The sequence below is a fragment of the Oncorhynchus tshawytscha genome, linkage group LG05, assembly GCF_018296145.1.
Source record: "Oncorhynchus tshawytscha isolate Ot180627B linkage group LG05, Otsh_v2.0, whole genome shotgun sequence".
NCBI classification, from domain to species: Eukaryota; Metazoa; Chordata; class Actinopteri; order Salmoniformes; family Salmonidae; genus Oncorhynchus; species Oncorhynchus tshawytscha.
In genome coordinates, this window is record NC_056433.1 from 34,064,438 (window position 1) to 34,086,350 (window position 21,913).

Below are 21,913 nucleotides of genomic sequence, written 5' to 3' on the forward strand. Positions count from 1 at the left end.
CGGGCGGTGCTCTTTGGGTGGAAGCATTTTCTCTGCAATGCAGCGAACAGTCCATGTGACTCCTGTGTCTTTTTTTTTTTTAGACGACCTTAATTAACATGGCATATTTTGATAGAAAAGTCTGAAAACAGCTGCCACCGAGGCGTTTCAGTCCCATTGCCTGCTTCACATTAGTCTGCTCTCTCTTTCAGGTTCACCACAAAACACCTGAATGACGAGTCCACTCCAAAAAACATCCGAACGATGCTTCAGTAACATTTCTATCGAAAGAGGATCAAATGTACTGACCTCAAAAAAAAAGATGTATATGTTTACATAACTTAAGACTGGATGTTAAATACTTGTGTATTTACATAGTCATTCCCTCCAACTTACTGAAACATACAGAACATGTACCTTTTACTTTGAAAAATTAGTTGGCTATACTGTCATTTTTGTTGGAAGCACAAATTGTGGATATACCTTTCAGCCTTACAAAGCTTGGCAAGCAGCACTTGAAGACACAAGCACTCCGGTTGGTTCCTATGAGGGAGCGAGCGAATGAAAGGAGCTTCATTGGTGGTTCGTTGTCAACAGAAGCTGAATTCCGAATTGATGTCGAACCGGGTCCCAGATCACTTTGCGCGGTCTTCCTAACGCCTGTGGTGGTTCCAATGTTGGCAAGACGGCACAAACTGACCTCTGAGACCATGCTACCCAATCCCTATCCATCTCTGTAGATCGGGATGATTGGATGGGTGTAAGCAATATGGTGCAAATTCCACCTAGTCTATCAGAAGGCAAGGAGAAGATTGTTCAAACCTATCAGATCTACAGGAGTGCCTGTAGGGACGGTTTGGAATTTAGCGAGGGGGGGGGGCTCTTTCATTTGAAGTGGTTTTGGTAAGTTGGCGGACGTTGTTGTGCTTCGTTGGCAAGGAAGTGACGGTGCCATAAGAATTAAACCAATCAACCAAATGTTTGAGTCTATGTGGCAGGAGGATACAGTATGTTGTTTAGTTTTCTTTTCATGTATCAGGTGTGTTCCTTTTTGTATCTAACAGAAGTCCATTGCTCAAAGAAGCAGCTTTCAATACAAATTAAGTCATGACACGCAGTGGCAAAAACAATTCCTTCCTTTTTTTGAGATCTCTACTCTGGTAGTAGGATAGCGGTGATTCTGGTGAGCCTTTTCTCCTAGTTGTTCTCCTTTATCCTCTTAAGGACGAGTGACGCCTCCGTCTGACTGTGGTCCCATTCTTTATCCTCCTACCTGAAGTGTACTCATTCCCTCACCGTTGGTGTAAGCGTTGACTAGACTAGAGGGAGTTCCCAAACCTGTCCATTCTATGAAGGGGTGTGAGCGAGTGCACACTTTGAGAAGACGGGCCGAGAATTGGGCTGCGGTCACACTTCAAGACAGTCACTTCTGGTAGGGTGAAAAAGAAATCCCTAAAAAGTGTACTCACAGCAGTCATCATTTCAGTACACACAAAGTACCATTCTGTAGAATAAGGCCTTGTCGCTCGCTCCTATACTCTTACTTACATCCGAATGTGCAAATACATTTGTGTCACTGATTTTGTTTGGGGGCACTCCAAGATTAAATCTACACTCCATATCTTGGTTTGATGATTGATTAAATATGTCAATTTCAGACTGGTGTTGACCCCTGTGTAACTTGTTGCCCTTTTTTGAGTAGGTTTTGTGTGTGCGCAGCATTGTTTCATGCTAATGAACATTGACCAAAGGGGCATTATAGGAGTATTCTCGACGCTCATTCAGCGTGTATGCACTGGTGTCTATCTTTTTGACTTGGTTCAGTGGTGAATAATATTCATCTAATTATTAACAGGAGAACGATATCGGAAAGTTATCTACAAAATGTCAGGATTGTGAGTGGCTTTTGTTCTGGAAATATGTGGTGATCTATGGAATTAGAGAAACGGTTGTTTGGTAAAGGTCAGACAATCGCTTGTTATTGATTTTGTTTTTAAATGACTTGGAAGAAAATCTGCATTAACTTGTTGTGCTGCTGTCTCGATCCTGTCTGTCCAGACGCATGTGGGATTGTAGCTTCTTTTTTATGGTGGGGAAATGCAGAGATGAAACCATTTTAGACTATGGCTGTTTACACAGGCAGCCCAATTCTGATGTTTTGCTCAATTATTGGCAAAAAGAGCTGATTTGGTCAAAAGACCAATTAGTGGAAAAAGATTAGATTTGGTCTGCTTGTGTTAACGCAGCCTAATTGGCCTATGTCATGTTGAGCAGCATGCAAACAATTAGCCTGGTCCCAGATCGGTTTGTGCTCCTGCCAACTCGCATGAGGTCATTGTCAAGCCAAACATTTCACTTGACAATGAGTGGCAGGGAGTTGGCATGATGGCACAGACTGGCACTCGGGCTACTAAACAATGGCCAAGCCTTTACAAATGTGTCCTGTTCATATTTTCCTTATTAGAGAAACCCACAACCCTACGACCGTCAATGGGCTTTTATGCTAGACTGAAGTAGCCTGTCTTGTGCCTCTTGTCACGAAGTCAGCAATAGTCACCAACCTCAGAGAATTATGAATTAAGTGTATTTAATTATACAGTAAATTATTAGGATCTACAGTGTTAATGTGAAATGAGACGAAGGGCTATTATAGAGTTTTTAAAATCCACACAGTGAATATCTGTTTGTCCATCCAAGCTTCAATAAAATCCTTACTCAATGCATCTCTGTATCTCTAACATTACTCATCGTGATAACATACAATGCTACTAACAAACGTTTAAGAAAAGAAAAAAAACAGGTCATTAACCTCCATGGATTTTGACATTCATGTTAATTGTTTATTTTCTACATTGTCTGGTGATCCATAATGCACTTTGACAAGTGTGAGCCATACTTTTTGTGTGTGATGGATGCAATGTATATATGCAACGGATGAATACTGTACGTGGACCTGTCAAATGTCAAGCTAAATGTGCACCATACAGCCATATACTGAGGATGTTTCAAAGGTTTAATTCCAAAAAAAGATTTCAGTCAAACTTCTATCAGTATTGAACTACACAATGTCTTCAGCACAATACATGTTGTTATTATTATTATTGTGTGTTGTATGCAAGCGGTGTTGAATATTGAGATATTTGAATAGTAGTTGGATTTGCTTTAACTGACAATACTTTTTAATGGTTTGGAACGTTGGTTCAATGTTTCTTATAAATGGCTTTTGCTTTATATTGAATGGATGTGTGAACCGAAAATTAAACTGGTACATTTTCTGCACCTGGGTTTGTTGTCATGAATATTTTATTGACATTTTTCCATACCAAACATAAAATTATATAGTCATGTCCACAGTGTGTTCTTGTCATAATTCAACTTAGTGGAAATGTACGTCAACATGATTTGATGTAAAATCAAGAGTACACTTCTCAGTTCCATCTTCCCAGTACTGTTTGGTTGAACGGCTTCTATTCTGATTCTCACTACTTCAGTATGTATAGTACTGTTATCAGTACTGTACGTCCTCTGTATTGTATACCAGTGCTTCTCAACTGGTTTTGCCTCCGGACCCAAATTGGTACCCGTTGTCTCGGTCGCAACCCAATATTAGAACTAAAAAAAGCCACCTGGAGAAGAATTTGTAACGCTATATTGATAGTAACTGTAGCAATGTATATGACAAGGTAACAACGTTCCCACATGTTCTATTGTCAATACTAATTTGACCCATGATTGATAAACGTGTGTATGCTAACTGGTTTGAGACCACAAAATCAACCAAATCTGCTAAATAGCTCGATATTGAGATACATTTTTTAAAATGATTTCTACAACCTTTACCTGGCTTTCGTAGTTTAAGTGCAGACTGGAGTCTTTTATTCATCACCCCAAAACAATAACCACTTTAGAAATCGGTCGCGGGTGTCTGATTAAATAACCACTCGACCAATGTTCCCTCTAAACTTGCGCGCATTTCCTCCAGGACTGCTGCGCAGAAGAAATGCATGAGATTGAACTTCACTGAGTTCGCCCAATTAGTTTGCAATATATAGATCACGTTTTTTTCTGTGATCGAATCAACATATCAGCCCCTTTTCAATGCAACAAACCTAATTTTACAATATTGAGTCTGATTTTGTTGTAGCCAGAGGCATGGCGTAGAGTGAATGCACTTTTCAGATCTGAGCCGCCCGTGCGCACACTTCTTGATATTCTTTGCTAGTTAGCGCGTTATTAGCTCAGTTATAGATTAGTATAGGTCAGCAACGGGGAGTTCCAGCTTCCTACAAGAGCACAAAACGTGTAGGCTACATTTCAACATGTCTTTGAAAAGTCAGTCCGGTAAAAAGCTTGTCTTAATTAAAGGAGCAGAGTTGTATTTTGAGACAGGCTTGAATATGCAAATAAGCCAATAGGCAGAGGGGTGGCGTACATTGTCTAATTCTCTGTATGGTAATAATTCATTTTAATTTGTAAAGGGGGTTCTTGCATCATACAACCCAAGGCAATTTACAGTCACCTATTTGGCCCATTGTCTAAAACTGTATGGGTACAGCCTCAGTGCTCACTGTAAACGCGCGCCGGAAGTTGCACAAAATTCTGACAATGTTGAAGTTTCTGCTCACAAGACATTGGTCAGACTCCAGTTGAGCACCGCTGCTGCGTTGTGTCTGTGCTACAGTACTAACGTGCTCCACAGGGTGGCGATAGAGTTCACTCGTCTGATCCACCACTGGAAGCTTGTATCCTCCAAGGCTGCCCCTCAAACAGTGGTGCTGCTGAAACCTCAAACCATGTAAGTCAATTATACATCATACATGATACAGAACATTCACACAGTGAAAGAAAGCATTAATTGAGTAAGAATATAATGTCACGTGTTTGCTTGGACACAAGTTTCCTTTTTGATGGAGAGCTCATTCTGTTAGTTCAACCAAGAATGTACATGAAAGGATTGGTCATCTATTGTCTTACTAGGCGTGGTCCTGTGTGTCCTGTGCGATGAACAGATTGTAGGAAAGGAGGAAGGAAGGGAGGGAAAGATGTTTCTAACTAGGAGTACTCCTGTTTGTCCTCATTGATGCCCTCAGTCCTTCCTGACTGAGCCTGGGCACCGCTGGCCTCACAGGACCAGGTCGTATCCCAGCGTTCCATTGGCTCGACCGCGACAGGCTCTTGGCTGTTGCCTTGGTGACAGGGTACTCTAGGCTCTGTGTGGCCCATTGGGGGCGGAACCGGTTCTGCTTCTGCTGTCCTGCTCCAGAACTCGAACCTGGAGTCAGGTCCAAGGACAGGAACATCTAAGAGGGAGAAGAACAGATGCAAACTATGTATATTTTGATGCATGTTATACTGTCCGTATTGTCCCAATCTGTGTCTAAGTTGCAAGATGACACGGTATGTGAAGTCCTCTTATTGTATTCTGTAACAATATATTTAGGTGTGTTTTCTCTTTTAGTTTGGTATTTCGGCTGATGAAACGTCTGGTATTTCGTCTGATAAAATGTGTGGTATTTCTGTAAACGGAAACACTTAGAATGTTCAATGACAGTGTTCTCTCTCCTCCTCCCCTGAAGCAGCAACAGCGTTTTTGTCCTCACTCTCTCTCACACACACACACACACACACACACACACACACAGAGAGAGTCCCCCTGGGTAACGCATTTACATGAATTTCCATGTGAAGTCTGTTCAATATGCATTATGTCTCTTGGTGTGTGTCTCCTGGGAATTCTAAGCATTCCCTTGGCTGTTATCCAAGATAGGGTCTTCAGACTGGTCATATTCTGATGAGAGGTGCTTACCAATGACTTTGCCTTGCGCAGTTTATAATTGAATGCAGACAGCTCTTTGTTATTTTCACTGTATGTGTTGAAGACCCCTCTGCTCTTCACTTTTCTGGAAAACAGACCATTGTCACTGGAACACCAGGTCAAGTTACATTGGAATTCATCGGCTGATTTAATCGATGTCTGATTGTTCAATTCAATATTATACTTTATTTATAGCCTCAGGGGCAAATAAGAGTTGATTGTGCTTTCATTTGGGAAGGAATGCATTGGTTTGGTGAATGCTTTGTATTTCAAGACTGATGTACTTTTCACTACACACACACACACACACACACACACACACACTAACTACATACTAGAGGAAGTGGTCTTACGCTTGGTGGGCATGCTCTATGGGGTCCAGATTTTCCAGATAATTGAATCGCACGGTGTCAGTGGGGTGTCTGTCTGCACCCCTCCACGGGGGTAGCCCCTTCAGCTGGGACCCTCCTGACCACCTCGTGGTGCCGCCACCGCTCCTCTCTTGCTGGGCGGGGCGTGCGGATCGCACCTCTCTGAGGAAGCTCTCTGATTGGTCAAACGTCACACTGTTTATGGACGTCACCTCGGGGACAATGAACTCCTGCTGTGATAGAGTCTGAACACACAGAAATGGTGTCTGTTCCGTGCAGGTAGTTGTATACACTGTCCAGGCCTCCAGTCACTCACCTTAGGTTTGCCGATGTGGAGCTCCAGTACGGTCTCTATGTAGTGTCTCTTCCAGACCCCATGTTCAAATGGTGTGGGAGCAAAGTTGATGCACCAGCCCAGTTTAAGACACTTGGGCATCCATTGCTGGTCCAACTCAACTATACCCTTCCAGTGCCAACTCACCTGCCAACACAGGTACACAGGTACTGCTAAAATGGGCCAGGACATGTCACACATTTAAGTGTTGTAATGTGGTGCCTAATAGCATATGTATGATGCTGAAATGACTGGGTGAACATAGCTATGAACCTATTATTATAGAATGAGAGAGAGAGTTAGTGTCTCAATTTAAAATAATAAAAAAATAGCTACACAATCTTCAGTCACATAACTTGTTTACTGTTCAATTTCTGCTACATATATGAACAAGACCAGAAACACCCTTACCTACCTCCCTCCCTACTGTACCTACCTGTGCACACCTGCAAAGACTCCTGGGGTCGAGGAAAGAGAAGATATAGAGAGAGAGAACTCTGGGCAGGACAGAGGTGAAGTCTAGGTTCTCTTCTGGAACCCTCTTGGTCAGGTTCTGACGGAGGAAACGCAGCTGGCCCACTGAACACCGCGAGAAAAAGTCCTGTAGAACCGCCTTCCTCTGGCCGTCACTCCACTTGTCAAACTAACAGACACACAGGGATGGCATCAGCTGATCTTAAGTGATGTATACTGTCATTTATTTTTTAATGTAACTAGGCAAGTCAGTTAAGAACAAATTCGTATTTACATTGAGTGGGTTAACTGCCTTGTTCAGGGGCAGAATGACAGATTTTTTAATCTTGTCAGCTTGGGGATTTGATCCAGCAACCTTTTGGTTACTGGCCCAATGCTCTAATCACTAGGCAACCTGCCGCCCCCAAACAAGCACCTTCTTCAGATGGGGGTAAATAAAGTAGAATTGAAGGCTGTAAAAGGATTGCTTATGTGGTTCTGGCTGCATTGCTGTATGTCTAACCTATTCTCCATGGTTAATATTTTATCAATTTATAACCTTCCAATTTTTAGAGGCCCACTTACCCATTTTCCCAGCAGGTTTCTCCGCTCTTGAAACACCTAAAGGAGAGAGATGTTTAATCTAAGTAGAAGATTGCATTAAAACTGGATTATTATAAACATTAGAGTCACCGTTACATTGTTATTAGACAGCTGGTGGTTAAGAGGTGTCCAGGCACTCATTTTGGTCTGCATCTTGGCTGAGGTTAGTGAGGTCATCTTGGCTGAGGTTAGTGAGGTCCTCGGTGCAAAGGACATCTTTCAGCTGCTACAAATTCGCAACAAGTCAGATCTGTGTGGAGGGAGAAGAAGACTGCATCACCTGAAGTGAATCGTCATTGGTTAGGGCTATCGCATGTGTATTTATTTGCGTTATCCACTCATTAAATCAGAGTAGCCCAAGCAGTCCTAGTCAGTCAATGAACAGTCACATAAAACCTACATAAGATACCTGTACTATTACTAGCTCTGCTTTCTCTATATTACAGATGTGGATGGTCCACTAGACTAGTGGAAAAGTCCTACCATCAATCTCCTCCGGCCTATGATGCATGAAGCAAGCAAGCATAGTTATCATCCCAATCACGAATCCTCAGTGTTATGTATTCGTATCTTGTCCATAGGATTACCAGTACATGTCACTTTGTTCTTCAAGCGCTCGTACAGTTTACCTGTTTCCATAGTAATGGGTGTACTGTGGGGTGCACCTCCCCCTCTCCTTCTCCACCCAACGTTGTCACCGTCGCCGCCTTGCGTAGTCAAGAGCAACAGAGCAACGACATGAGCGACGCAAACACCGCTTGACACACAAGGGTGGCGCTGTTGCCACCGAAATGCAATCCGCACACACAAGGTGCGGCATGCATGTGGTTTCAGTGGGTACAATGTCACCGTTCACAATGTTGCATATCACGCAGAGCATGTTGCACACACGATACGGATTTTGTCTAGTTTGCAACACATGTTGCCATTCAGGGAGTTTGATGACTTTATAGCCTATATTCTCCACATTTGTCTCACGTCTTTCCATTTGTATTTTATTCCTTGTAGATGTAGGGCTTCAGTGCGCACACGTGTGAACCTCATTCAAACAAATCATTTTGTCATTTCAAAACTGAAAAGGCAAGCATTTGAGTTCAGTTGGCTGCGCGTCTGTGTTTAAAGCGCGCTCTCGCTCTTCGAGGCCATCGGTTGTAAACCTGCTGGGCGAGGAGGAGGGAGGGAGAGAGGGAGCAGGGGAGGAGTGGGCTATTCACTCATTGTTACGGCCTCGAGGAGCGGCGAAGACCCCAACACGTGAATTAATCTTCCCGACAGAAAGGTAAAATCGTCTTATTTTATGATATATTTCTGGCACTCCCCTAGATATTTTCTGTTACAGAATTGCGGACACGTGTATTGGCAACACGGCTGGATCGTAGTAACGTTAAATCATCGGGATACGCCTGGAGAGATTCAGTTTAGGTCGACTAGTCACCATACGGTCAGTATCAGTTGAGATGAAGTAGCCCAACCGTCATCTTTTGTTCTGCTTCATAAAATGTTTATTTTTGTCGGATAAAATGTGTTTATCCATTAGGCGCTGTCGGAGGAGTGACCAGCTGCCTTTGACATATATATACTACTATAGTTTCATGTCATCACTGTTGTGTCTATTTACCGGTAGTTTTGTAACATGGTTCTAAGCATGTAATGCGCAACAATCCTGCCGAAGACGCCAGTAAATGCTATTACGCACAGTCATTTGCCTACAGTGCAAGCCACTACCAGTATATTCAATTGTGAAATGTCACATAATGTTTGAAATGTTTCGGGGTTGTTTTACGTTGTCATATTTGAAAGTGCATGGTCTGTTAGTGGTAATGGATGCTGTGGAAAATAGGTTCTGGCGAATAATTATCTTGCAACAGGGTGTGTGCGTATTTAGAGAGAGAATATATAATGCAAATTGGTATAACTTTACTATTATGGTGCCGTTAAGCTACTACAGAAATAAAATTGGTGCACTAATTCACTCATTCAATATCCGCCCACATACCAGATTATAATCCCCATGAATAGATTATAAAGCATAATTTCTCATAATGTGCCTCTTAAAATATTGTGTTAAGATGCATCATTAATTGTAGTTGCATTTGCAATTGTTTACATTTTGTAAACATTTATTATCTCCCCTCTCTATTCTCCCCCCAGATCCCTTGACATCTACACTTATTGCAGGGATCCACTCTCTGATCCTAATCATTGTTCATATTCTGTGTATAAGCACAGCGACCTGGTGAGAAGTGGTCCAACACCCAACGTCAGGACTCATGCTCAGGTGACGTGGCTCCTATGACTCAAGAGGGAGATGGAAACAGCCAGCATCAGCCATGGCGTCCATCTTGGATTATACCCACGTACACAGACTGTCACTCTCTGAGACCAGGAACAGGACCAGTCTCTCCCCTGACTGTCAATTACCTGTACCACGCGTGAGCTCTCTCTCTTGCGCCAACCTTTGTGAATGAGGGTGATCATTCGGACTGTCCCTGTGTCCAGCCTGGGTCCCTCCTTACCCCTGTCTTTGCCCCTGCCTGCGGGGACCATGGGGCTCCTGTGGGTGCTGTGTGTGTCCATGCTGATGGCTCCAGCAGTGGTGGTAGAAGCCATCCCCATGGAGTCTGCTGCTGGGAGCCACAGCATGTTCACCTGTGAACCTATCACCCTGCGCATGTGTCAGGGGCTGCCCTATAACTCCACCTTCATGCCCAATCTCCTCAACCACTATGACCAGCAGACCGCCGCGCTCGCCATGGAGGTAAACACTGACTCACTATTTTTCATGTCTTGCTCTCTCTCTCTTGCTCTCTCTCTTTCTCTCATTTCCAGTCTGTATCACATCCGGCCGTGATTGGGAGTCCCATAGGGCGGCGCACAATTGGCGTTGTCCAGGTTTGGCCGGGGTAGGCCGTCATTGTAAATACGAATTTGTTCTTAACTGACTTGCCCAGTTAAATAAAAGTGAACAAAATATATATAATGTGTCTGGATGAAGAGACACATGCTGCAACTGTACTGTCCTTATCTGTGCCAGGCTCTATGGTCTGTCTGCCCCATGGACATCGTAACAGTAGCAGACAGTGCTACCATGGATAATGGCATAACCGGTAATGTTGATAATATCAAAGTGGTAGCCTACTTTTAGTCGGCTCCTCTAGCCCAGGGGACTGAGAATATATTACAAAAACATTATGTGATAAATTAACTTTTAACATTTCTTTTGGGGCCATTTTTAAAACCATCAATTATTAAATGACTCTGTGAAATGAATTGTGTGGTGGTCTAATCTGCTGCAGCAACCTGCTGTTTCTGCTGTGACAGACAAGCCAACAGCAACTAGAGACGATTTCAAAGTCATTTCTGCTTTAAAGACTATAAAAACCCATTTTATGTAACAGGCTTTGCTTCGTGGGCTTAACATTTGGCTAGGATCTAGATCCACTCTGCTGAAGTGAAGTGAATTAACAGTCCTGTTCATGATACGATGTTGGATTCCAGCCGCTGCCGGATTAAGCTGGCTGTACAGTGCATTATTTACCCATGTTTATTGTTCTAATTCCGGTATCTATGGAGCTGTAACACACTCACACATACAGTGCATTCGGAAAGTATTCAGACCCCTTCCCTTGTTCCACATTTTGTTACGTTACAGCCTCATTCTAAAATGGATTTAAAAAAAAATCTTCATCAATTTACACACAATACCCCATAATGACAAGGTGAAAACGTAAGTATTCAGACCCTTTGCTATGAGACTCGAAATTGAGCTCAGGTGCATCCTGTTTCCATTGATCATCCTTGAGATGTTTCTACAGCTTGATTGGAGTCCACCTGTGGTAAATTCAATTGATTGGACATTATTTGGAAAGGCACACAGCTGTCTATAGAAGGTCCCACAGTTGACATTGCATGTCAGAGAGAAACCAGGCCATGAGGTCAAAGGAATTGTCCGTAGAGCTCTGAGACAGGATTGTGCACAGATCTGGAGAAGGGTACAATTTTTTTTCTTCAGCATTGAAGGTCCCCAAGAACACAGTGGCCTCCATCATTCTTAAATGGAAGAAGTTTGGAACCACCAAGACTCCTCCTAGAGCTGGCTGCCCTGACAAACTGAGCCATCGGGGGAGAAGGGCCTTGGTCAGGGAGGTGACCAAGAACCCGATGGTCACTCTGACAGAGCTCCAGAGATGTGGAGATGGGAGATCCTTCCAGAAGGACAACCATCTCTGCAACACTCCACCAATCAGGCATTTATGGTAGAGTGGCCAGATGGAAGCCACTCCTCAGTAAAAGGCACATGACACCCCAGTTGGAGTTTGCCAAAAGGCACCTAAAGACTCTCAGACCATGAGAAACAAGATTCTCTGGTCTGATGAAACCAAGTTTGAAACCAAGATTGATGGTGCCAGGTACAGTGAAGGCAGCATAATGCTGTGGGGATGTTTTTCAGCCGCAGGTACTGGGAGACTAGTCAAGATCAAGGGAAAGATGAATGGAGCAAAGTACTGAGAGATCCTTAATGAAAACCTGCTCCAGAGCACTCAGGACCTCAGACTGGGGCGAAGGTTCACCTTCCAACAGGACAACGACCTTAAGCACACAGCCAAGACAATGCAGGAGTGGCTTAGTGACAAGTCTCTGAATGTCCTTGAGTGGCCCAGCCAGAGCCCGGACTTGAACCTGATCGCACATCTCTGGAGAGACCTGAAAATAGCTGTGCAGCGACGCTCCCCGTCCAACCTGACAGAACTTGAGAGGATCTACAAAGAAGAATGCCAAATCTTTTCAGTCTCCTGAGGGGGAAAAGGTGTTGTTGATCCCTCTTCACAACTGTCTTGGTGTGTTTGGACCATGATAGTTTTTTGGTGATGTGGACACCAAGGAACTTGAAACTCTCGACCCGCTCCACTACCTCCCCGTCGATGTGAATGGGGGCGTGTTTCTCCCTCCTTTTGTCCATGATCATCTCCTTTGTCTTGCTCACTACAGGTGTGCCAAGCTTGTCGCGTCATACCCAAGAAGGCTCGAGGCTGTACATTTGCAGACATTTCTAAAAACCTGTTTTTTGCTTTGTCATTACGGGGTATTGTGTGAAGATTGATGAGCGATTTTTTTTTTTAAAGAAAAGAAAAAAAAGAAGATATTTTTTAGAATAAGGCTGTAACGTAACAAAATGTGGAAAATGTGAAGTGGTCTGAATACTTTCCTAATGCCCTGTACGCACACACAGAGCTGGCGGCTATAATGCATGAATGTGTCCTTGCTTTTGACTGTTGAGTGATCCTCTTTACAAGCTTGATTGTTGGCATTTGAACTCAATCAGAGAGCAGCTGCATTGCCTCGTTAGGTGAATCTAGTGGCATGTATATCTATCTATGTAGATTCATCTAACAGGAACTTAGCAGGTTGCTTCCTTGCCTTTCCATCCCCCTCCATCCATCCACCCAATGCTCCATGCCACCCAACCCCACTCTCCACCACTACCCACCTCTCTCTCCCCTGTTCTGCCCACTCAGAGGGGCAATGGAGGGGATGATACTGAATGCTGAGCCCTGTCCGCCCACTTGTTCCTATCCTACTATTAGGGGACTGAGATGGAGGAGGCAGAGAGGGAGGAAGAGAGAGTGAGTGAGAGAGCAAGGGATATGTGGGAGTTATGTAAGTAAACTCTGCTCTGAATGTGCCCTGGCCTCGGGAGATAGAGAGAGGCACTACATCCCATCTGCACTAAGTGAACCCAGCTTATCCCTTTTAAATATCCCATCACATTCCCATGCCATTCCCTGTAGTATTCCCAAAGTATTCCTGAGATCCCGACCTCAGTTGTAGGGGTTTAATCAGTTGCTGTTCATAACCCAAAGCAGTTATTATTATTTGGCTGTAAAATAAATACACAAAAACGACCCTAGATGTGAACCAGTTAGCAGTGTTAGCTTGACTTATAAACCACTGTTATTTTTTTAGCCCCGTTTTTTTTTTACACTTGTTTAGTTTGAATGTGCACTAAACTAAGGCTTTTGGTTAGAGACAACAGTTCAGTTTGATTAGACATGCTTTCACCAGCATGTCTCTGTTAGCGCATTCAAAAGCTAGTTTGATGTTTGGAAAACACATGAATCCCAATAGATGAGGAAGAGTGCGGCTCCAAAACGCCTCTCTATTTCTATGTCCATGTTGTCTCTTCATACTAGCCTTGGCATGGCCGACCGGTCCATGGGAGAATACCAGAGCCTTTAAGAAGAGAAAAAGCCAAATGAGGATTGACAGTTGATTTGAAAGGGAATTAGGTCCACCCAATAGCCATGATAATGATGATGAATGGCTTGTAGCGTGGATAAATTGTGACTTGGACGAGAACCAATGGCTTCCTTTCATCCCTGTCTGGAGAGAAAACCCTCAGAAGTGGTGTGCCTTTTAAAGATCTTCATGTCTTTTCCTTCTAAGTGAGGTTGGGGCTGGGAAATTTGTAGCATAACTGGCTAGCCCTTGCCTCTCGAGTAAAAAAACGCTCAGTATCTACATCCCCCAAACCCCAACCCTCATTTACTCATCCTCCAGTATCGTGTTTTTCAGTTTGCTTTCTGTTTTTTGGCTCTGTGTTGGCTGACCATTTGGTGCACAAATTACACCTCTCAAAATAAGCTCCCAGTCAGTCAGTCGTTGGGGATTGTTGTGGCTGTGACTGACCTCAGTATAACCCCACTGCTGAAGTGGGACAGCAGCCTGAAGACTGGGAATCTGCTATTTCTGTGCCATCTTCTGTGCTTGCTAAGAGAGGGAGCTTTGGTGGTACATCTGTATGGAGTGATATTAGTGCCACCATAAATTTCATATGAATTTACTCATTTCAGATTCAATTTCTGATGGGACTAGTATCACTCCATAGATCTGACTGGCATGGGTAGAAGATAGATAGATAGACTATATATACATAAGTATGTGGACACCTCTTCAAATTAGCGGATTCAGCTATTTCAGCCACACCTGTTGTTGACAGGTGTATGAAATCGAGCACACAGCCATCCAATCTCCATAGACAAACATTGACAGTAGAATGGCCTTACTGGAGAGCTCAGTGTCTTTCAATGTGGCACCGTCATAGGATACCACCTTTCCAATCAGTTCATCAAATGTTTGCCCTGCTAGAGCTGTAAGTGCTGTTATTGTGAAGTGGATACGTCTAGGAGCAACAAAGGCTCAGCCATGAAGTGGTAGGCCACACAAGCTCACAGAAAGGGATCACAGAGTGCTGAAGCGCAAAGAGCATAAAAAACGTCTGTTCTCAGTTGCAACACTCACTATCGCGTTCCGAACTGCCTCTGGAAGCAGCGTCAGCCCAAGAACTGTAGGTCGGGGGCTTCATGAAATGGGTTTCCATGGCCAAGCAGCCGCACACTAGCCTAAGGTCAACATGTACAATGCCAAGCATTGGTTGGAGTGGTGTAAAGCTCGCCGCCATTGGACTCTTGGAGCAGTGGAAATGCATTCTCTGGAGTGATGAATCACGCTTCACCATCTGGCAGTCCGATGGATGAATCTGGGTTGGGCGGATGCCGGGAAAACGCTACCTGCCCCAATGCATAGTGCCAACTGTAAAGTTTGGTGGAGGAGGAATAATGGTCTGGGGCTGTTTTTCAGGGTTCGGTCTAGGCCCCATAGTTCCAGTGAACGGAAATCTAAAAGCTACAGCATACAATGACATTCTAGGCGATTCTGTGTTTCCAACTTTGTGGCAACAGTTTGGGGAAGGCCCTTTCTTGTTTCCGCATGACAATGCCCCCGTGCACAAAGCGAGGTCTTGCCTTTTACCAATAGATGATTGAATCTATTGGTACAGAATGGCTGACTAAATGTAATATTTATGATACAATAATGAACAAATAATAGTTGAATTATTATAATGAATCATTCCCCCATTTTATGCCTTTTGTCAGTGTTTGACATGTGTAACCTCTACAGATAAGGTTTCTGTGGTATATGAAACAGAAACTCCATCCGTCCGCTGTAAATAAAAGGCTGACTGTGGTCTCTGATGACCGTCAGACACACGTGCACAGTATGCAGATAACACATGGCTAGTAGCTAGCGAGGGATGTACGATACATGTTATGGTCTGATAAACCCAGCTCACTCTGACCCAAACCCACAATAGACCTCTGTTTTATTTAATGTCAAACATGCTGTTTATAAGCTCCGGACTGAATGGAATCTCTCTTTCTTTCTCTCTTTCTCTCTCTCTCTCTCTCTCTCTCTCTCTCTCTCTCTCTCCCTCTTTGTCTTTGTCTTTCTCTCTCTCTTTCTCAACAACAACTGGTGTGTGTGGTTAATAAACAGTAATGTGAATAACACGGCCGGCTAGCTGAAGGAGGAGGTGGCCCATCCTTCTCTCCCTTTCTCTCCTCTGCCATATCTCAGTCTTTTGTCCTTCGCTCCCTCCCCTTCCCCCATGCGAGGTACACTGCACGGTTGCCTGGGAAACGGGTCCCAATTGTGTCGTTAACAAAGGGGCAAGCTTTCTGTGGCGCTCAGGAGGTGGTCCCCGCTCGCCGCCCTCTGACCCCTGCTGAACACACCAAGGCCCCATCCTTAAACTAGACCCTCCGTCTGTTGGTGCATCAGCCGTTGCCATGGCAGTCAGGGTAGAAATGCAGAGAATTGAGCAGAGAGGGGGAAAGGAAGGAAGGAGCAGAGAGGGAAAGAGGAGAACGCGGGAGTGGATGGATGGAGGGATAGATGGGAATAGAAGATAAATCCAGTCAACTGTGAGACTTCTTCCAGATATTTAATAGTAGTATATCACTCAGATCAGTTGTCTGTGTAGATACAGTACATTGTTGATTGATCTGTCATTAATTCTCTTATCAGTGATTTACTTTGAGTCAAAAATAATCCCCAAAGTAGCAATTTGTTTTTTAATTTATGTATTTTTGAGGGCAGCCTTTTCCAGATGGCTTCATATAATTTGACCACTGTTTTGGAGATCCAAAATCTCTTAACTACCCCCATAAATACATAATCACATTACAGCGAGTTGAAATTGCATTATCATACTTATCCTCAGGGCTAGAACAGCATTTGACAGAATTGTATGTATTACACGCTTGAGCCACTTACATAGTAACAGTGGAGTGAGGGGGCTCTGGGGCAAAAGCAGACCAATCTCCGCCGTGCGTACGTACGCACACACACCCACCCACACACACCCACACCACACACACACCCACACACACCACACACACCACACACACACACACACACACACACACACACACACACACACACACACACCCACACACACCACACACACACCCACACACCCACACACACCCACACACACACCCACACACACCCACACACACACACACACACACACACCCCCACACCCACACACACACACACACACACACACACACACACACACACACACACACACACACACACACACACACACACACACACACACACACAGCCAACCTCTGGCAGACACACAGCAGCTGTTTCTATGTGACTAAGTTACCATAATCCACTGTTCTGTTCCAGAGCACACAAGACAAGACGTCTTACATTTGTTTGGGCTGCCATGTGGATAAAGATAGACACACACACACACACACACACTAGGGTTGAATGGCGGAACCGGTTACTGGGATTTACCGCCAAAAAACACTCCCTTTTCCCGGGATAAATAACTGCGAGAAACCAGTAAATTATAATCCATTATGTATATGAACAGCATGGCGTGAAATGGAACTGTTAAATGATATGTGAAGTCTAAATCTGTCTTCTCTACGGCCTCTCTGCATGATGAATCATCAACGCTCAGGGTGGGGACAGACAGCCCATCTCAGTATGGAGCGCAGCTCACAATGCATGTAGACCTATCATCTCATCTTGGTAACTTTTATTCTTGTCACAGGTAGGCCTGCATTTGCTGCAGCAGAGTCAGTAATATAAAGAGTGAATGTGCATCTAATTTACCCATCGCCGTCTGGCTTTCGGGGGTCACCTTTTTTAATTGTAAAAATAATTGTTTTTATGTTGCAGCTGCAGAGTTTTAACTCGAATACCGTTGCTTTAAATCAGTGTGCACACACTCTCTCAGTCTTTCTCTCTCTCCATCAACTCCATTCAGATTGCATCCAAAATAGATAATCCTGTTCTAGATTGATATATAGCACTATGTACAGATGCTGTAGCCCACCTCCTTCAGGTAATACATTCAATGCAGTATTAGTCTTATATTCAGCTAATTAATGATGGGTTATGCATAGTAAGCTTCTAACTTATAGCCTTTGTCTCTTGCGCAATACGCACGTAATCTGCTGGCCTCTCTCCTTTAAAAAAAATGAGTCCCATGCAAGAAAAGCTAGACCAAATGATTGTTTGCATTTCTTCAACCAATAGACTATTCGAAGAGGGACGAAAGTGCTTTGTTTGCTGAATGTGAAATACAGCAGCCCAATAGAACTCACCGGTAGTCTGACAGAAGAGCGAACGCTCGATGGCGGTAGGCTACAGCAGTTATTCATTCAGACCCATAACACTTCAGTCTTCACGAAGAGAAGTGAAAGCCTTCTGCATCTAATTCTAGTCCTATATTATTGAAGGATGTCATTCAATTTCTAAAGACAAGGACAACAAAATGTATTTCATTTCACTTTTGGAAGCGAGGAATGAATAAAGCAACAATAGAGAGAGAAAGAGGAGGTAGACTAATAACATTAGGGGAAATATTATGAAAGGTATATGTGCCAGCCTACTAATTATACAAATAGGCCCTATTATATTTCAAAATGAAAGTCAAATTTGCTAGCCTATACTTGTAACATTGTAGGCCGCATGTGCTGCACCAGAATCGCATGTTCTCTCCCTGCTTTATCATGGTTTGAACACATTATTCCAGTACATATAATACAGTATAATACGACACAGTACAGTAATGCAGTCCACACTGAGAAATATTAGCCTAGTGGAGCTAGTTTCATTTATTTCACCAAGAGAACATATACCTAGCTACATCTATGGGCTTTTCTGTTGTGCTAAATGTGCAGTAGCCTATATCATATATGTATTGGATAACGGCGCATGTGTGCTTTTTTGTGCTAGGGCTAGGGCTAAAATGTTTTTTAATAAAAGTCTAAATAAATAAATGAAATTATAAATTTATTTCATGTAATGGTTCATCAGGCTCAGGTAGCATCAGACTTTAATTTTGTTTTTATCAAAGTTCTAAATCAAATCCAGACATAAACCTATTTATATGAATTATAATGCTTTTGAACGACACTTCCGGTTTTGGCGGGAAATAGCGGGCTACCCGGGAGAAATGTGATTCATTCTCGGGATGGAACATCTGTAAAATACAGAGAAAATATTCAACCCTCTAACACGCACACACACACACACGCACACAGGCTGTACCGTACATTCATCTCGTACTAGAGCACACATCTGCCTTGGAAGTGCGGAGGCAGAGAGCAGAAGAAAGGCAAACCCCAGATGCATATCCACTTGAAGTTAAATCATCCCTGTCCTGTCTGTGTGTGTAATACACCATGTAATGCACCACGACAGGGCTCTGATGAGGTAATGCATGTCACCGGACTGGAGGCTGGCGAAGGCTAGGGAAGGGTGCCACCCTGTTTGATTCTATACAGATCAGATCAACGTGGGTGTGTTTGCCTGCTTGTTTGATCTCAAAGATTTGATTAGGAAGATGGTGCCAGGTGTGTCATAAGATCTTGGTTTAATGAAAAGGAATGCTCGAGGGTTGGGGTAACAGGCATTTACCGATTGGTTGCTGTGAAGGAAGTTCTTCCCCATAGAGATCCTATAATACACTCTATTTCATTCTGTGTTTCTTCCCATCTTACCATCGCCTCAAGCGAGACTGTTTTGGGCCTTGTGTCTGCAGGCGGTCCATTTATTCAGAACTGATTGCTTTGACTGTTTTTGACAGGTGTGGAAGTGAACCAATCTACTAAAATACACATAAACAAGAAAAAAGCCTTGTACAGATGCAGTAGTAAGTCACCAAACACAGTAAAACCCACACAAAATACAAAATAATTCCCCTGGTGATGATGAGGACGCGTGGCATTTGCTCTACCGTGCTTTCCTGTACATCTATAAACCCAAATATATATTTTCTACTGCATTCAATATTTTGTCCAGAGGATGTCAGTCATCTCAGACGTCTGCCTGAGCCCTATGTTCCAACTGTCACTGAGCTGTCTAATAAAACCGCACATCAACGTCACCTCCTTTATGTTATGGTCAAATGAAAATCTGAAGGCAGAAATATTGTGTTTGATATGTACAAAGCATTTACAAAAGCTGTCTGGATGTGGATGTGATGTAGGTTCTTTGTGTGGGAATCGGCAAGCCTAACAGCCGTCCTAATCCCTTTAAATACAGGCAGGCGTCTGGGAGACAGCCCAGACTGAACACTGGTGTCAGAAGTGGAATTCTGTCTACATTTCTATGTTAGAATTACGATGAATGAATGGTGTAATATGTAGGCTAAGCTATGGTGATGATGGATGAAAAGGTAGCTGCGCCTCCTATCCTAGTCATAGGAAGAGTGTGTGTGTGTGTGTGTGTGTGTGTGTGTGTGTGTGTGTGTGTGTGTGTGTGTGTGTGTGTGTGTGTGTGTGTGTGTGTGTGTGTGTGTGTGTGTGTGTGTGTGTGTGTGTGTGTGTGTGTGTGTGTGTGTGTGTGTGTGTGCGTGCGTGCGTGCGTGCGTGCGTGCGTGAGGGAGGAAGTGTATGTGGTATTGAATATAATAGTGCTGCTGTGTATTCCTCTGTCTTGGAGACTGAATATAGGTTAAGTTAATATACAATATGTAACTTTTTGGTTGACCTGACCAAATTCTCATAGAAATGTTAGTTATAGATCTTTCATTCATTCTATGTGCGCTATTTATGTACTTCCCATTTTTAAGTTTTGTTTGTGTCTTTAACTTTTAGTTTTGTACTTCAAAATTCAAAAGGCACTTTTTTGCAGGTGCATGGCAACAGTTGAACAAGATGAATGAAAAGGGAAACTGCACACTGCTCTTGATAGTATCACTGATCTTTAATAAGCTTACATATCGGCCTCACGGCCTTCGTCAGAGCTTTTGTGAATTTCTTTAAATTAGCACCCTTATGTAGACCTAGCAGTACATTTGAATGACCTGAAGCATGACATTTCTACCTTTAGATTTTGTGGCATAGAGAAAGTTAAGATATCAGACAGGGGAGGTGATATCAATAATACTCTGAGTATAAGAGAATGCTTTTGGATTTTTACCCACCAGACATTATTTCCTAAAGGTCTTAATGATGAAATGTACGTTATGTTGTGAATTTGAACATGAATTATGTCTCTATTTAAGGTTACTCTGCTGTTTTTAATACGATGTACCCAATAATTCATGAAAACTTGCTCGGTAGGTCTATGTCCTCATTGTGGTTTTACAGACGTGTTTAATACGTCTTATTTACACACTTTATTTGAATATTTATGAAATGCATATTGTTATATTTAACACTTATTTGTTTTTCCTTCACCTCCAACCCCTTTTCATGTGTGGAACGGATGTGGGTGGGGCCAGGTCTACATAAGGGTGCTTAATTTAAAGAAATTCACAAAAGCTCTGATGAAGGCCGTGAGGCCGATACGTAAGCTTATTAAAGATCAGTGATACTATCAAGAGCAGTGTGCGGTTTCCAACTGAGGACAGATGATTTTTATGCGCATCCCATTCTTGTGTGGCTTACCACTTTGCGGCTGAGCCGTTGTTGCCCCTAGACGTTTCCACTTCACATTAACAGCACTGACAGCTCTAGCAGGGCAGACATTTGATGAACTGACTTGTTGGAAAGGTGGCACCCTATGATGGTGCGACGTTGAAAGTCACTGAGCTCTTCAGTAAGGCCATTCTACTGCCAATGTTTGTCTATGGAGATTCCATGGCGGTGTGTTCGATTGTATACTCCTGTCAGCAACGGGTGTGGCTGAAATAGCCAAATCCACTAATTTGAAGGGGTTGTTCACATACTTTTGTATATATAGTGTATATTTAATACATATCCACTGAATAAAAACCCTGTTCTGTTCCCCTATTACTCCCTATTAATGAAATTCCATTTAGCTCATCTTCCCATTTTGGCTGCTTGGGTCCCTGTCTTGTCCCCCTCCCCCACTCCCCCTCTCCCTGTCACAGTCACAAAGGCTGGCCCCAGCAGGAGCAGGATGCGTCTAGCTTGGCCCTGGGTGGGGCTAGGGGCCGGTGGGGACCCTTTCTTCACTCCCCCTGGGGATTTGCATACTAAAGCCATGCCTCACAGCTACCGTTCTCTCCCTGAATGC

The 21,913-nt window shown here is 43.4% G+C and overlaps 3 protein-coding genes across 18 annotated transcripts in view; 2 read left to right on the top strand and 1 right to left on the bottom strand.

Annotated features, from left to right (window-relative positions):
• Positions 1–3,263, top strand: part of LOC112250531 (CYFIP-related Rac1 interactor A) — a 28,172-nt gene extending 24,909 nt beyond the window's left edge. For all 12 annotated transcript variants that reach the window (XM_024420758.2, XM_042321823.1, XM_024420757.2 and 9 more), the window contains one exon: positions 192–3,263. In XM_024420758.2, coding sequence (XP_024276526.1) covers positions 192–255 — 64 coding nt within the window. In that variant the 3' untranslated portion in view covers positions 256–3,263. The remainder of the gene's footprint in view (positions 1–191) is intronic.
• A 31-nt stretch (positions 3,264–3,294) lies between these two features.
• fbxo16 (F-box protein 16) lies at positions 3,295–8,268 on the bottom strand. 2 transcript variants are annotated; one of them, XM_024420752.2, is made up of 8 exons: positions 8,185–8,268; positions 7,652–7,805; positions 7,538–7,573; positions 6,936–7,142; positions 6,482–6,646; positions 6,148–6,410; positions 5,786–5,879; positions 3,295–5,279 (listed from the first exon to the last, which is right to left on the bottom strand). In XM_024420752.2, the coding sequence occupies exons 2-8, from the start codon at positions 7,769–7,771 to the stop codon at positions 5,028–5,030; spliced, it is 1,137 nt and encodes a 378-aa protein (XP_024276520.1). In that variant the 5' UTR covers positions 7,772–7,805; positions 8,185–8,268; the 3' UTR covers positions 3,295–5,027. The 2 variants fall into 2 exon arrangements, with proteins under 2 accessions (XP_024276520.1, XP_024276519.1); XM_024420751.2 differs by lacking the exon at positions 8,185–8,268 and adding an exon at positions 8,039–8,178.
• A 457-nt stretch (positions 8,269–8,725) lies between these two features.
• Positions 8,726–21,913, top strand: part of LOC112250534 (frizzled-3) — a 31,412-nt gene continuing 18,224 nt past the window's right edge. The window contains exons 1-2 of one of the 4 annotated variants that reach the window (XM_024420769.2): positions 8,726–8,834; positions 9,707–10,313. In XM_024420769.2, the coding sequence (XP_024276537.1) occupies positions 10,020–10,313 (294 nt within the window). In that variant the 5' untranslated portion in view covers positions 8,726–8,834; positions 9,707–10,019. The other 3 variants (XM_024420771.2, XM_024420772.2, XM_024420770.2) reach the window with 3 other exon arrangements.

Excerpts from the sequence above, each read along its gene's own strand:
- fbxo16 (XM_024420752.2), bottom strand. The coding sequence starts at position 7,771 with ATGTCCTTTGCACCGAGGACCTCACTAACCTCAGCCAAGATGACCTCA. Across the intron at positions 7,574-7,651 it reads ACCAGCTGTCTAATAACAAT|GTGTTTCAAGAGCGGAGAAA; the intron begins GTAACGGTGACT and ends TCTCTCCTTTAG. Across the intron at positions 5,280-5,785 it reads TGCGCAAGGCAAAGTCATTG|ATGTTCCTGTCCTTGGACCT; the intron begins GTAAGCACCTCT and ends TCTCCCTCTTAG.